Source organism: Metopolophium dirhodum, chromosome 2 (assembly GCF_019925205.1).
Source record: "Metopolophium dirhodum isolate CAU chromosome 2, ASM1992520v1, whole genome shotgun sequence".
Lineage (NCBI taxonomy): Eukaryota > Metazoa > Arthropoda > Insecta > Hemiptera > Aphididae > Metopolophium > Metopolophium dirhodum.
In genome coordinates, this window is record NC_083561.1 from 6,223,873 (window position 1) to 6,239,373 (window position 15,501).

A 15,501-nucleotide genomic window follows, 5' to 3' on the forward strand; every position below is an offset into this window, starting at 1 on the left:
CTGTCCATCCAGATTCGCTTTCATATCAGAAATGATGTTGAAATCGAAAATCTAAGAAAAATCAAGTGTTCCATTATTTATAATCAAGATTCTTTTTTTTCATCACTTAAATATAAACAAGGACCCCTTTTACTAACTACAAGAATTTTTCCTGATATTATAATAGATAATGTAGATTTAGGTATGCTATATTTAATAGAACTATAGTCTATAGAAGCTTTATTTATTGACATTGATTTGGAATTTACATTGTTGGCTATTCTGAAAGAACAAACCATAAATATATATATTTGAGATGTTTTATTCAACTGTATATAATTCTGTATAATATTTTTTATAGGGCCTCACTTAAATATTGCTGGTATTGCCTATTGGTAGAAATTTAAAATATATGAGTATTTACTGTTATTAGGTAAGCATCTAGATAACTAAACACGAACGATAAAATATACATTTTCAATCACTAGATTAAATTATATTTAAGCAATATCCATAATTGAGTAATTTAAGTGTTAAATATTACTAGATTTTGTTAAATTTTAGTAACTAGTTACTGAACAGCTAAATATGTAATTATAAGCTTTTTTTAAAACTTTTAAGCACAAATATCATACAAAAATTGGTATTTAAACCAATTATTGTGGTTAAACAAAATATAATATTATAGCCATATATTTTTGGGCATTCAGCCATGATATTTATGTTTTTATATCATAACATAAATACAGTTATTGTGATATGGCTCGCCCGTGGACTTAGCGGATAAACTCTTGAAATAATTACGAAGTCGGGACACGCTACCATACCCCGTTCAACGAGAGAACGCACTGCCCGCCCGACGAAAATCAGTTTGGTCTGCGCACGCGCACGCCCACCGCTCGCCACCGGCCGATGGACCGAGTTCGTCGGCGGTCGTATAGAGAATCGGTTACGCGGGTGGCGCTTCCATAATATAGCATTGGTCGTGATTGGGGTTGTTGGAGGGGGGGGGGGTGGAAACGGAGGCCTCGACGAGCTTTTTGGTCGCGAGCCTCCAAGCGCGAAACCTGTGCGTTCTCTCGTTGTATAGGCAGGTACCTCATATAGTCATATCATCGTACGCTGAGAACCCTGCAGTTCTTTTCATCCGCGATTTTAAATCATATTTTGTTGGCGTTGTTCAATAACTGAACGGTTCACCTGTACCGTCTCTGGTCATCCTGCAGCTTTATGTATTTGGTGTTTGCACGCATACAGCCGTTAAGTGGTCGGATAGGCCACCCCATTCAATAAAGAAATAGCACGCGTCAATCTCAACTTTTTATTTTTAATTAAAATGATGCAATGTACAAGTATAAATATTTATAAGCCCTTAAGTTTATTACGCGTCTATTATCTAGTTGAACGATTATAATATAAACCATCAAAATATCTAATCTTCTTCAAACGATAATTTACATCTAAACTTTGATATTTAAAAAAAAACCTATTTAAAAGGCATAATATGATTTATTACATCGATATGTACGTATTCAACCAATTTGATTGATGGGTCTAAGATAACTAATAAGTTTATGCTTTTTTTAATAAAGCATTCTTCGTTATTTCACAGATTTTGCGAACTTCCAAACAGCCGCGATAAATAGCAATGCAGACATCGAAGCAAACATCAGAGAAACTGATAATATCTATAAATAAAATTCAAACGTTTTATTTTTTGATTTATTAATTAGGTGTAACTTATACAGTTATATATAGTGTATAACCCTAGATTTGTTTGTGGTATTTTAATCCATGCATGTGGACTTTAACTGTGGTCTTGTACACTGTAATGTGTACTTATATATACGTAAATACCGAGTGTTTTTGGGTTGTTATATGTACCTACAAAGTACAAACGGTATAGAAACACTTAGAATGATCTAATTTCAGTGACTGGAGTAGAAACCTTACTATTATGCATTAAGATTTTTAAGGGTACCTGCCTACTATGGTTTCTATCTCATTTAATATGTGTTATGTTGTTGGTAACATTGTATGATTGTTTGTTAGAGATGTTAACCTCACTTTATTATAATTCGTTCCTGATATACAAGTAATTGTCTAAGCATGTACGTTCTATAAAATCATGTAAAATAAATAATACAGTGAACACGTGCTTAACGAGAAGATATTATTAAGATTTGTCATCTTCCGCACGACATTACAATATGAAACTCATTACAATAATAAATCGTTCTCTGCAGAAAGGTTCTCAGAAAAGTGGCATATCAAAATAATTGTTTTTGAGGACAACTATTCTTATGGTGTATTTATTGTTGTAATACGTTAAAAATTAAGTAATATAGATACCTACCGGAAGTACCGATAAAAATCCCACATTAAATGCAAAACGTAAGCTAAGTTTTTGATTCCACTCCCTATATTATAGTCACTGATATGACATCATCCTCAACATTTGACGAAAGGATTCGTACGTGTTATATAATATTATGTACATCAAATTATAATACATAACAATCGTAATGTTATGTGTTATTCATGTTAGTCATTAATATATATTTCAAAATTTTTCTAATTATATACAAAAAAGATAGTGTATAATACTATAATGATTGAATAAAGTTAATGGAGGAGAGTCTAAACACCATAATGGACCCCTATCAGACACCCAGACGCGAAGTTATTATAAATATGTATTAACATGGTGCACTTTTTCTAAATTTTATTGAAAAAAAATAGCAATATAATTTGATGTGGTTATTACCGCTACTAGGTACTTGATTTTTAGAGTGTTGTAGAAATAGAAGTATTGTTTTAAATTTTGAAAAAAATATCACTTAATATTTTATAATTAAACGCTCATATATAAAAGTATTTTTCTATAAAATATAACTTACTTGATTTTTTGTCCCTATTACAACAATTAGGCCTTGGATAAATAATAATGTATATATTGAGATAATCAATAATGACATAAACAAATTAAAACCAAATATTAGTCCATAACTATCAGGTTTTATATGTTTTGCAACTTCAGAGCTAAAATATTAATCACAAAAATATATTAAACAGACAAATAGAATATAGATAATCTATATTCTACACAGAGGGTTTCATGCATTTTAATAGCAGTCAAAATATGTTGCAGGCAATTAGTTAGAAATAAAGCAATTGTCTAGGAATAACTGGTGCACGTTAGGTGGTCAGGACACCGATAGCTACAGTATCGATATGTATATTATTATTATAACCTATACCTATACTATAAATATTTTAAAGAGTGTGCAAGTTTAAAATTCACAAATATATTTTAATGTAGTTACTTTTAATTAAAAAAAATGTTAGGAGATGAATTCAAAAGGGACAAATATATGTAAATATGTTTATTACTCGATGTTTAAAATAATCATAATATTAATAATTCTTAAATAGTTATCACAGAATATAACAATAGTTATTATGAGGTTGGAAATTCTTATAGGAGTATGAATGTTGTCTAATCACATTAAAATAATATTTCAGATCAAGTACTTATTTTATTTTACTATGCATAAAAAATGATTTGTATTTTGTATATTATATACCCCCCCCCCCCCCCCACGGCCCCACACCATATAAAATGTATAGGTACCTATCTCTTTTTGTTCTGCGATTAGAGTAGGAAACCCATCGTAAGAAGAATTATTGGTCGTTTAGAAAAACTTTTTCAGTCAAATGTTTTAGATAATGTTTAGGTTTAGTGTTTACAACAACTTAAAAAGGATTTGATAAGTACATATTATATAGACTCCTAAAGCAGGAGTTGAGCATATTTTTGGACTTTAACTTCTATTATTTTAACCCTTAGTGATTGGTACCTACTAACAAAAATAGTTTAAAGGTTTTGGTACTATTTTAAGGAAGTATAATAGGTAAATTATAACTTTAAATGGAAATTAAGAGTAGGTAACGATTAAAAAAAACATTAAATAGGTGGTCAAAACGTTGAATTGATTTGCACTTGCACATTCCTGAAATATTATAAAATTAAATAACATACGTAGTGATAGTTAACAATACTTGGAAACAAGTACCAAATATTATGTAGACCAAGTATAATATCCATAACGTATTGCAAAAATATATAATGAATAATAATAAAGCCAAAACAAATGTTCCAACGGTAAATATAATATCACCAAATTTTTTCCAATCATGGTGCAAGTGACCAACTGCATATGCACCTGCTGCACCTATTATAAAACAATATCATAGTTATTATTTAATTTAACTAATTAATAATTATCTAAACACTATAAATAAAATAAATCAGTTACAAAGAATTTATAATACCACAAAGAGTGTGTATAGACTCGACAGCACCATTCATCAGATACTTTTTATTATTGTTAGCATCATCCCATAAAACTTGAATAAACAATCCAACCTTATAGACAATAGGTATAAGCTATATGCAGTAAAAAATATCAAATTGGAATGATTATACACTTACTATAAAATGACCAACAAATGCAAATATCCACCAAAAACATTTTTTCACTACATAAGTATTTGTATATGCAGATTGAAAATCATCAAAAATCATCTGCTTAACTTTTTTAATTTTAATTAATTTTGAAATTGTAGGAACGTCGTTCTATAAAGTATAAATTAATTAAAAAATATAAAACAAATGACATTTTTTGGTAAATATTTTATACATGATATATATTAGGTACGTTAATACAATAATACCTATAATATACTTTTCAGTTTTCATATTATTATTACTTGTAAGGAGAATCTAATTAACCTACAATAATTTTACCTAGTGTTAGCATTGGTAACACTGCGACCCAGTCAGTGACTAGGGCGTAGTAACTCGGCTGTAGTTAGTTATTTTTTTTTTTTTTTTTATAGTTAGTATTCTTGTCTAAAGTTATAAGCCGACGGTCCGGAAAAGCTGTGTGCGTCCAACCGTCTACTGTTTTTTTTGGTTTACTTTTAATAAATTCTACCTATGTATAAAATACGACTCGTAAAATTAATATCCTGACACCTTTAGTTTACACCAGGTACTAGGTACAAATCATAAATGTCGGAACATTGAATATGTATACTGTTTATCTCTGCAATAATAATCAATCCTAAGGGTTAACAATTTAATACACAATCTACGATTTAACCTACAATATCCTCATAAAAAGTTATTACTAAAAACCCAAAAATCTAAAGATATAATATATTATCACAATTTTTTTTAGAGATACCGGCCGAAATTAGATATTTAAACGAAGAATAACTATTTTAGTAATTTTATTGTAAGTATTCTGCAAATATTTGTGAGGGTTTTAAACTTTTACGTAATCATATTATTATTTATGATTACAGACATACGTATATTTAAATTCATTATTTCAAGTTATTGTCCATGTGGCTATGTGTACCACATTGTTACGAACCATTAATTCACACTGTTTTACGGTAAGTAGGTTTTGACTCAAAAGTTAATAACAAAAATTTAATAATTAAAATATAATAAATGCGATATTTTCGTCAACAATTAATGCAATCTACCGTATTACTATTTAGTACTATTTAGTAATAAGAAATAGTAAAATATAAATAAATAATACCATTTCTTTTATGATCCTAATAAAATAATATAGGTACAATAACCGACAAACACATCAATGTAAAACGAAGATTTCCCAGGTTAAACTATGAGAGGCGATTGTAAACTCTCCCGATTTTAATGATATGTAAACTCTCCCGATGGTAAACTCTCCCGGGTTAAGTCCAATACTACCTGACGGGAACATGTAAACTCTCCCGGGTCTTCTTCAGTACTACTAACTAAAAGCTAGAGGAGCCTGGGGCATTATTCGTATTACAGAGTTAATAACACTAAAATAATTCAGTTAATAATAAAAATCATTGTTGCTGTGAGCTATAATATTATAGTCGAAATACTACTTTTCATGATAATTGGAACACACTTATTTCAAAAACGTAACACTTAAGGTATACATAATTAATATTTAAATAACAAACACAGGTTAACTGCAGTAATACAATTGACAATAAAAATTTAAAATGACAATCACAATCTCTGCAGTAAAGCCAATTCATAGAGTATAGCAATAACATTTAAAACAACTCGGAAAAGTTTACACATTTCCTTCAGGTAAACATAATATTGACCCGGGAGAGTTTACACATTTCGTTCAGGTAAACACAAAGTTTACCCGGGAGAGTTTACCACCGCCCACTATGAGTTTGTCTATTATTTTATGCAATGAAAATTATTTAAAATCATCTAATATCAGTGGCGTATTTTGGGTGATTTATCGGGGGGTGTCCAACATTTATTGAACCTCTCAAACAAGTCATTAAAATCAAAATCGAAACATATTACATTTTCTGTAAGCCCATTAAAATAAACTTTTACAAACTTAGTTGCCAAATAAATTGAGACGGCGACGGCGGCACTTTTCAGTAGGTGTAACTATAGCCACGGTGTGTTTCGCCTCACCTATTTATTTATTATAAATTTATAAAAATTTATTTGGAAACGACTGAAAAATTACTTTTTAAACTTCACTTTTTTTGTAATACGTAAAAACTTAGACATAACTGGTTTATTTTGCATTTTGAAGTATAATTTTAGAATAATAATAAAAATAACAATATTATTCTAAAAATTTTAAATAATAATAATATTGTATAATAGTTGATTCGTTATTTCTATAATTCTTTAAACACATTAGAGACCAACTATTTTTATTTTGTTATTGCGTTTGAGACAAGCACCGTGTTTAACTTTAACGCGACTATTGTTATGTTACAGAACTATTTTTAATAATATGTTGATGCGATAAGACGAGCGCTGTTTCTAACGCGGTACTGCTTGCACGTCTAAAAGACGAGCACCGTGTTTAGAACGGTGTCGGTGTGTACAAAAAAAATCGATTTTTAATATCAATATTTTATTACTTTCTTGATTCTTAATCAAGTAAGTATGGTAATTGAAATGAAAAAGTCTGAATTTTGAAAACTTCAAGAATTTGTTTTAAATAGGAAAATAAGAAAAATTTAACTCAGTAATGATAAGTGGGTGGGTAATTTAGCTAGCTTTAATATAAAATATTAATGAGAGAGATTTTATATCACACTTAAGCGGTATAATAGTATAAGCGGTTGAATCCATAAAAACGTCGGCTTGAACAGTCCCAAAATTTCTATTTTTTTAACTTTTCTCCTCAACTATGATAGCTAGAAAGTTGGTTGATAACTCATTAAAAAGGGATTATCAAGTAGATACAAAATGTAGAATTAAATTTTTTTTTTAAATTATTTAACTTTTCACAGATAAAAAAAAGTTAGTATTTTTGTATTTTTGTTGCGGCCTGTGGGTATTTTAACTATTGGAAATTGGAATGACCTGGTGAAATTCAAATAATTTCTGGATATCCCTGATAAATTGTAGATAAATCTCTGTCTCGTCGAATACTCGAATCTAATCAAATTAATTTCAGTTTTGCCGTTTATATAAAAATACCATTTATTTTATAATTACTAAAATAAATGATAACACTAATGTCCAATATATTAGGACATTTTTTTTTAAGTCGGGGGGTGTCCAGACATGGAGGACACCCCCCTCTCACCCAAATACACCACTGTCTAATATTATATATTTACTTAATGTCAAAACTGAAAATTATTAACTTCTAGTAGCGCTTATAGCCTGCAGAAAAGGTATTTAATTTTTGGAGGAAATTGTGCTATTAATAATTTTTTAGACATTAAATAATTCTGATGTACCTACTATACCACGGGTCGCCATTACATTTTACAACAAGTGAACTACCCACATTAAACATTTTAAGTAGGTATCTGGTGATCCACTATTTATTTAGGTACCTAGGCATATTAATTATATTATTGTAAACATAATAATAACAAACTGTACATCTAATAATATTCTTGTGTTTCTCCATCGGAAAATTGTATCTACGTTTTTCATCGCACTAATCAATACTTTACTTTGTATATAAATATATAATGAGTAAAAGTGTGTTTAAGATTATAGGTGGAACTAGGGAAATGTTCTGGAGGAGGGGGGGGGGCTAAAATTGTATCAGCAGCACAAACCATGATAGTTAATATTTTAAACTAAAATATGATTAGTAAAACTGGTGAGGGGGTACAGATAAAACTGGGGGCTTCCAAACCCCTCCCCACCCAATTGCGTTTATGTTACGCACATGTTCGACCAACATTGAGATAGTTGATATTTAATAAGTTATTATGATCGACCAATATATACCTCTAAAGATCGACTGGTTAGCGACCCCTGTACTCTATTCCAAATAGGTTTGGAAAAAAATCACGACGAAACTCTTCGCGTTCGGGTATGTCGTATTTGCAGTCTCGTTGGCTGACGTCGGTGCGCTGCCAACTACTGGCCAATCACAGCGGTCCTACCGTTCCGAGACGGCAAGACTGCGCAGTGCGCAATATTTCCTAACTTATTTGGAATAAAGTATAGATAAGATTTGACCCCCCCCCCCCTTGTACCGTGTGTGCCATTGTAATAATATAATTTTTCAAAATAACATACTGCAGCATTTTCATGAATGGCAACCTCATTATTAGATTGATGCAACTTAATGTTTTCTGTAAATTCCTTTTTTGTGTGAAAGTATAGACTGTACTCCACTTTAGGTAGAAAAAATGCCCAAATCGTCACAAATAAAGTACCTACGAATAAAATAATAATCAAAGTTATTAAAACTATATATTATAATATTGTTGGTGTATTTTAATATTAATTACAGTTTTATTAGTACGTATGGGAAATTGGGAACTTATTAACCTAATAATCTACTTAAATAGTAGGTAGTGTAAATGTGCGTAGGTAGTACATATTTACTATACGACGTAATTAGTTGTTTTCCGATTTTATTTACATACCTACTTAAAACGTAGCTACAAAAAAAGCGGGTAAGTGGATGTCGCTCTGCTACGCTCTGCTACCTACCTACTGTAGGTTACATGTGAGTCAATGTATTGTATTAAACTTGAATTCAATGATATAATATCATTGTATAAGAAAAACGATTCTGAGCGGAGATGGTTTATCAGTCTGGATTTCTTAAATTTTTATTATTTATTATAGCCTTTAAGTTAAATTAATATTAAAATATTATAATTTTTTATTCGTTGCTACGGTGATAAGCAAAGCGTTAGAGATTAAAATCCCATTTTAAGTGGTTTTTTTGTAATTTGTCAGTAGTTTTTCCCGTGGCATTAAATAACTATTGAGAAAATCGAAAAATTACCTCTCTAAAGTGCCATCTTGATCCAATTTTCTAAAAGATAAGATACTATATGTTGAAATCTAAGCACGTTTTCTGGTAAACATGTTGTATACAGGATAAAAAAAAAATAAATAAATAAATCCCGTTGTAAAACTACTAGCTTCCTCGCTCCGCTCAGAATCTAAAATATATGAAGTAAATACCTCTATACTATAATCTATTAACGGACAGATAGTGAGTGCCAAGTTAGTACTTGTCTAGATCTACAAATTGAAATAGTAACATAAAAATAAATTTGAAAATAATGAGATAATTTTAATCATAATTCATAGTTTAATAGTATAATATACGTTTAATTTAAATAAAATGTGGGTATACTAACAACAACTAAGTACTGTGTACTGTATAGGTACGTACTACGTACATACGTCTGTACTCTGTACGACTATACCTATAAGTTACCTATAACAAATGTACTACTTATAAATAGAGTTTGATTTTTAAAGCTCTATAAAACAATAAAAAAGGACTAAAAATCCTAAAAAAGGCAAAATAATCGAAAATATTCCCCGATTTGCTGTGTAAAACCTTCTTGTGTAGGCCTCGGTATTAAACAAAGTTGTCAAAAAGCACATTATGTGCTAGCGTTGCCACTCGCTCGCTGCGCTGCGTTCGGACAATCAGTGGCGTGACGAAGGACTTTATTTGAGGCACGTGCCTCAGCTTTAAGGGTGATGGGTATCCTGGAGACTAGGAGCATTTCAAATATAGTAAACAATTTATTAAGTACACACTAAGACAGTGAAACTGAGCCAATCATTCTCAGTTACAATTTACGTAAATAAGTAATTATTTATATATAAGTATTTATAATTACTAATATAAATTATTGTGCCTCATAAGTTAATAAAGTTCGCCACGCCACTGCGGACAATGATAAAAAGACATGATAAACGTAGCGTTGCGCTCATGAGTAAAAAAACGCAAAATTGCCAACTTCCAAAGTCCATAACTTCAAAACTAAGTCCGACCGATAAATTCTGATTGCACCATTGTTCTTAAATAGTTAAAATGAGTAAGTTCAAAAAAAAAATCGAACAATTTGCTTGGGGTGGTAAAGTGCATTTTAGCCGACTTTTGATTTATTTTTAATTGAAACATGTTGGAAATTATAGATATCCACCTATGTATTATATCAGTTAGTGTCTGCGCTACGATCGTGTAAATTTGCGTTTGCGAATTATAATTCAAAAATTAACTATTGAAATGTCATTTACATGAACTTATACAAATAAAGGTAGGTATGCAATGCATTGTGTATAACAATTTTTAGAACAGACAACAGTAAGTAATGGCAAACGGAGATATATCTTGGCGATGTACTTCAACTATTCAAACTAATTCCGAAATATCCAACATTTTGACGGAAAACGAAAATATATTTGATAATCACATTATTGTAGAAAATCGGGATATTCAGCGACAAAAAGTTCGTAATAATTGTAAACGAAAGGCGACTGAATGTATTTCTGAAAGACCAAATAAAACTATTCGTCGTGAATTGATGACAGTTGAAAATACAGAACTACTACACGATGTGTCTAGTATAAGAAAATCCATGTATAGAGAATGCCGGAAAATAATTTCTGCAGCACCTACTTCATTAAACAAACTCATCCATCAATTAAAAATCAATGATTTATAACTACGACAATGAAATACTTCATAAACAGTCAAAAATTGTAATTTTCACGACCAAGAGTATTTAGAATATTTAGTCAATAACAGTTATACTATTTTAGGTGATGGTACATTTTATGTTTATCCCGCTCATTTTGAGCAACTTTATACAATTCATGTTCTACATAAATCAATGTACCTACGTTAAATCTAAAATATAGATAGCCACGAAGGCCCACCTAACCTGGGTCATGGCATATTCAAATATTTTAACATTATCATATAAGATATATAGTATAAATTATTAAAATATCAATTAAAATAAATTGTCTGATCTTAATAAAAATCGAATTGAAATATCATAATTCATAAGTATTGGTAAATTAATTACTTTATCTAATTATCAGATACTTATTACATATAATTTAACTTAATATTAGTGTTATTTGTTTATGGTCTACCTATCGTATATAATATAAGTGTACTTAAAAGTTATATAAACAAGATAATTAGATAAATTTCAATAATTGCCTATAGTTGTGTAATGTATTTATCTCAAATTCAGTAAAATAATTGTAATAAATTGTATCAAAAGTGTTGTTATTTATAATAATAAATTAAAGAAAATAGCTACACTGGTACTTATATTAATACAGTTATTAATTTAATGAGGCATACCTACTTAATATACTAATGTACAGTAGATAAACCTCTTCCAATAGATTTGTGGAAACAATAATTTGTGCAATTAACCCGGACAGGAATCGGCCGAATAATATAGATGCTTTCACTATACTGGTGATTTTTTGGTATAATTGTTTGTTGTCGACCTTGGCATACAAATATGTAGTGAATGCAACTTCTGATGCATAAAAAAATCCAAAAAAAATTTGTCCTATCTATAGTGTTAAATTGAAAAATTATATTAATTTGATTATACTTGGTGCTGGTTTGTAATGTAGGTACTATACTACTGTAATAACTATTCAGGGCTTGGAACCTTTATGATTTTTTCGGTTTCAGTTACAATTCGGTTCTTCAAAAAAAAAAAAATTCGGTATCAGTTTCGGTTCTAGTTCTTAAAATGACAGAATTAAGGCTTCGGTTCTGGTATCGGTAAATATCGGTATTTAGAGGTATATTTTTTTTTCAAAAAGTAAAAAAAAACCAAGTATAAACTTCATACATTTATTATCTAAAATGATAAAATCAAATTATAGTAGCCTTATTGGGTTAAAAGACTTAGTAAGTTTACTATAATTTTGTTTTAAAAACATCCAAAACAGATTTTAAAAAATTGGGTTGTCTCATGTTGTAAGAAGTGGAAGTCAGTGCATCGTATAATTTGATACAATTAAACACTCAAATATTCAATGGTCTCTATAAAAAGTGGTTTTATTTAAATAATAGCCTAACATTTTGTATGATATACACGTGGCCAAGTGACCAACTTTGTAGTTGTTTATATCACCAATTAGCTTACTCAATACTTGAGAATGGAACTCTGCCTCGTTATATTATCCTAAATTATAGGTTCTTCAGGTTCTTGTAAACTAATTTTTATATATAGGTAATTTGTACAAGATACATAATTTTCTATTGAAAAGGATACTGAAATGAATTGTCATTGTTCAATAGATTCCAATTTATACAGCCTTTATATCCTTGACTAACTTACTCTGTAGCTGTGGCCTGGTGAGTTGTAAAATTCAGTTTGAACTACCTACTGACATTTATACTATGTACAATATAGGTATATAAAAAATGTTTTCTATAAAAATCATATTTTTTGTAAATAGGTACTTAATTTAATACTTAACTGATGATTTTTTTTATAAATTAAAATGACGTAATTACTTTTCTACTAAAAGTTATTTTGATTAATTGACTTTTTCTTATTTCAACTTTTAAGTTTCAAAATCTGAATTCATTTTTGATAATTTTTGGTCTAATATAATATGAGACCATAAAATATAATATGATAAGAGACTGAAGTATAATTTATTTTACTGTTAAATTTAAATCAAGAATATAAATTAAAAAATAGTAATTTTGGTAATTTAAAAGACAAAATGTATAGTTTTTTTTTCATGTAAAATTCAATGTAATAAAAAATTAAAATAACCTTATGAACAATTATATTCTGTATTTAAAAAAACAGATTGACTGATCAGTATACATTTACAACCGTTCTATGAATTAACTATTATTATTGAATATGTATTACTTACTTAAATATACTAAATAGTTAAATAAAACTAGAACCGAAAAATTATCTTCCGAAAAATATCAGTTCCGGTTCCGGTTTAGGTTCCTAAGAAAATCAAAAAAGGGTTTCCGTAAGGTTCCGGTTCCAATTAAAAATTTTAATTCCGGTTTCAAGCCCTGCTACTATTATTATAAGATAATTTATAACTAATGTAGTAATGAGCAATGACGTAATGCCTATAGTATATACAGATATGAAACCTGGATTTGTTAAAAGTCTCACTTGAACTCTGAATAAACTTGGTGTTCCTAATAGTAATACGTATGTAACAATTCCAGCAATTCCATCTGCAATGATCAACGGTTTGTACCGAAAATAATCTGTTATTAAGAATACTATAATGGCCAATACTAGACACGAATAAGTTCCCACAGCATATATCTCTTCATTTATCTATATCAAAATTACAACGATATAACAGATTAATATTTTCTCACTACATAAAATTATATGTGTATATTATTTTATACTAATACAGTAAATACAGTAGTAATATCTTTTGGAAGTAGAACAATTTTATTGTTTGTTTATGTTTATGTGTATATTTTAATTTGACATAAATAAGAATAATATAATATTGTGTGCTGAATATAATTTAATATTTGTGTTACTATACATACCTACTAACAATAAAAAAAAAAAGTTTACTGGAAAGTCAATTAAATTTTTTATGAGCGTATGGAGTTCAAACGTATACAACATTTAGATATTCTTAAATTAACGATTTTTTATTTTGTTGTAATTCAAAAACGAATAACGGTAGAAATATATTTATTGATCATTATAACATAATCACATGTATTGTTTTTTTTTTGAGCTATTTAAAGACATTTGAATTTTCCATTTTTTTTCCACAAAATTAATGTTGATAAAAAATTATGTGTTTAAAAAGTTTGAAAATTTAATACAAAGTTTCTCATAAGTTGTTATAATAGCAGTTTATAAATATTTGAAATACATAGTTATGATTTTTTTTAAACATTTAATGTTCCCATGTTGACATAATTCACCAGTCACTAATATATCCTAGTTAAATATTTAACTTTAATAGCAACAATATTCAGTATAAATACCTGGTTCAATGTAAAATTCATACTTTTCAGGTATGAGGTAATAAACGGTTTAATTGGTCGAATTTCTCTAATCATAGCAAATACACAAACAAGTAAGGATACATTTTTCCAATTTTCTTGTGTATCCATGATAAAAAAATGGCTTGTAATAAATATTTTTAAATAAAATTGTTAAGTCGTTAAGTGTAGCCGTGTAGCCGTGATTCGTGAGGTACATAAAATAATTATAAAAATTAATTGTCCGTCTATTTAACAATATTATCAATCTAAGAGTGAGGAACTAGGTTTTTATTGTACTATCTTATAGTAAGTACCATTGAACTTACTTATTAGTTTATTATAAAAAAATAGGTGTTATAACTATAGTGGATACTTACGATAATACACGACAGATTGAAAATTGATATAATATCTCTCTATACCATCGAACGCTATTAATAATGAGAATCACCTTGAGAAATTTAAGATATATTTGTTTTAAACTTAATAATTCAATTTATTAGCATATTTGTACACAATATTAATACTATCTATATTGATCTTAATATTTATTTGTTTTAATAATTTAACAAAACATTTTCGGAATAAACCAAATTTATTATATCTTATTATATTATTATAAACAATCGTTTATTAAAAAGTAACAAATAAGTATTTTTTATGAAACATTCGTTTATTTTTTATTTTTATATACAAAACAAGTAGATTTTCTAGGGTATCTGTAACATATATGTGACTAAATGTTGAACCCTTTAACATCACTAGAACTATTCTTCATTCCTTTAACGCTGTAAATATCTATAATTGCAAATTGCAATTGAATTGTGTTAGGTTAGGTGTTACTATTAATAAACCACTAATACCTATAATATTAATATTAATAATTTTACTTTATTTTTTATGAATCAATACATATAGTGTAAAATTAAGTCTCTTTTTTTGTTCGGGATAAACTCCGAAACGGAAAATTAGCCTTAAGAATACCATTTTTACTATATAAAAATACTTAGTAGATGTATTAACCTATTTTATGTTTTTTGAGTAATCTTTGGGAAAATCACCTATTAGAAAAATTATAGAGGATAATATTTTTGAAGGTATGACTTATTTGTGTACTATAATTATTTAATTCAGGGGTGTCATTTCCACTTTTTGAAAGGTATGCCAAAAAAATGTTCAGCAAACCAATATA

The 15,501-nt window shown here is 28.5% G+C and overlaps 1 protein-coding gene and 1 long non-coding RNA gene across 2 annotated transcripts; one reads left to right on the forward strand and one right to left on the reverse strand.

Moving 5' to 3' along the window:
* Nucleotides 1-1,286: 1,286 nt before the first annotated feature.
* LOC132938976 (folate transporter 1-like) lies at nt 1,287-14,560 on the reverse strand. Its single transcript, XM_061005958.1, has 9 exons — nt 14,310-14,560; nt 13,459-13,629; nt 11,650-11,866; nt 8,588-8,727; nt 4,475-4,618; nt 4,315-4,408; nt 4,022-4,214; nt 2,880-3,021; nt 1,287-1,667 (listed from the first exon to the last, which is right to left on the reverse strand). Exons 1-9 carry the CDS (start codon nt 14,436-14,438, stop codon nt 1,581-1,583), a joined length of 1,317 nt encoding a protein of 438 aa, XP_060861941.1. The 5' UTR covers nt 14,439-14,560; the 3' UTR covers nt 1,287-1,580.
* LOC132938977 (uncharacterized) lies at nt 4,706-5,979 on the forward strand. Its single transcript, XR_009663943.1, has 3 exons — nt 4,706-5,036; nt 5,226-5,282; nt 5,353-5,979. It is a non-coding gene; the product is annotated as an uncharacterized LOC132938977 (long non-coding RNA).
* Nucleotides 14,561-15,501: the final 941 nt, after the last annotated feature.

Excerpts from the sequence above, each read along its gene's own strand:
- LOC132938976 (XM_061005958.1), bottom strand. The coding sequence starts at position 14,438 with ATGGATACACAAGAAAATTGGAAAAATGTATCCTTACTTGTTTGTGTA. Across the intron at positions 8,728-11,649 it reads ACTGTACATTAGTATATTAA|GTACTTTATTTGTGACGATT; the intron begins GTAGGTATGCCT and ends TTTTATTCGTAG. Across the intron at positions 1,668-2,879 it reads TAATAGGGACAAAAAATCAA|ATATTATCAGTTTCTCTGAT; the intron begins GTAAGTTATATT and ends TTTTATTTATAG.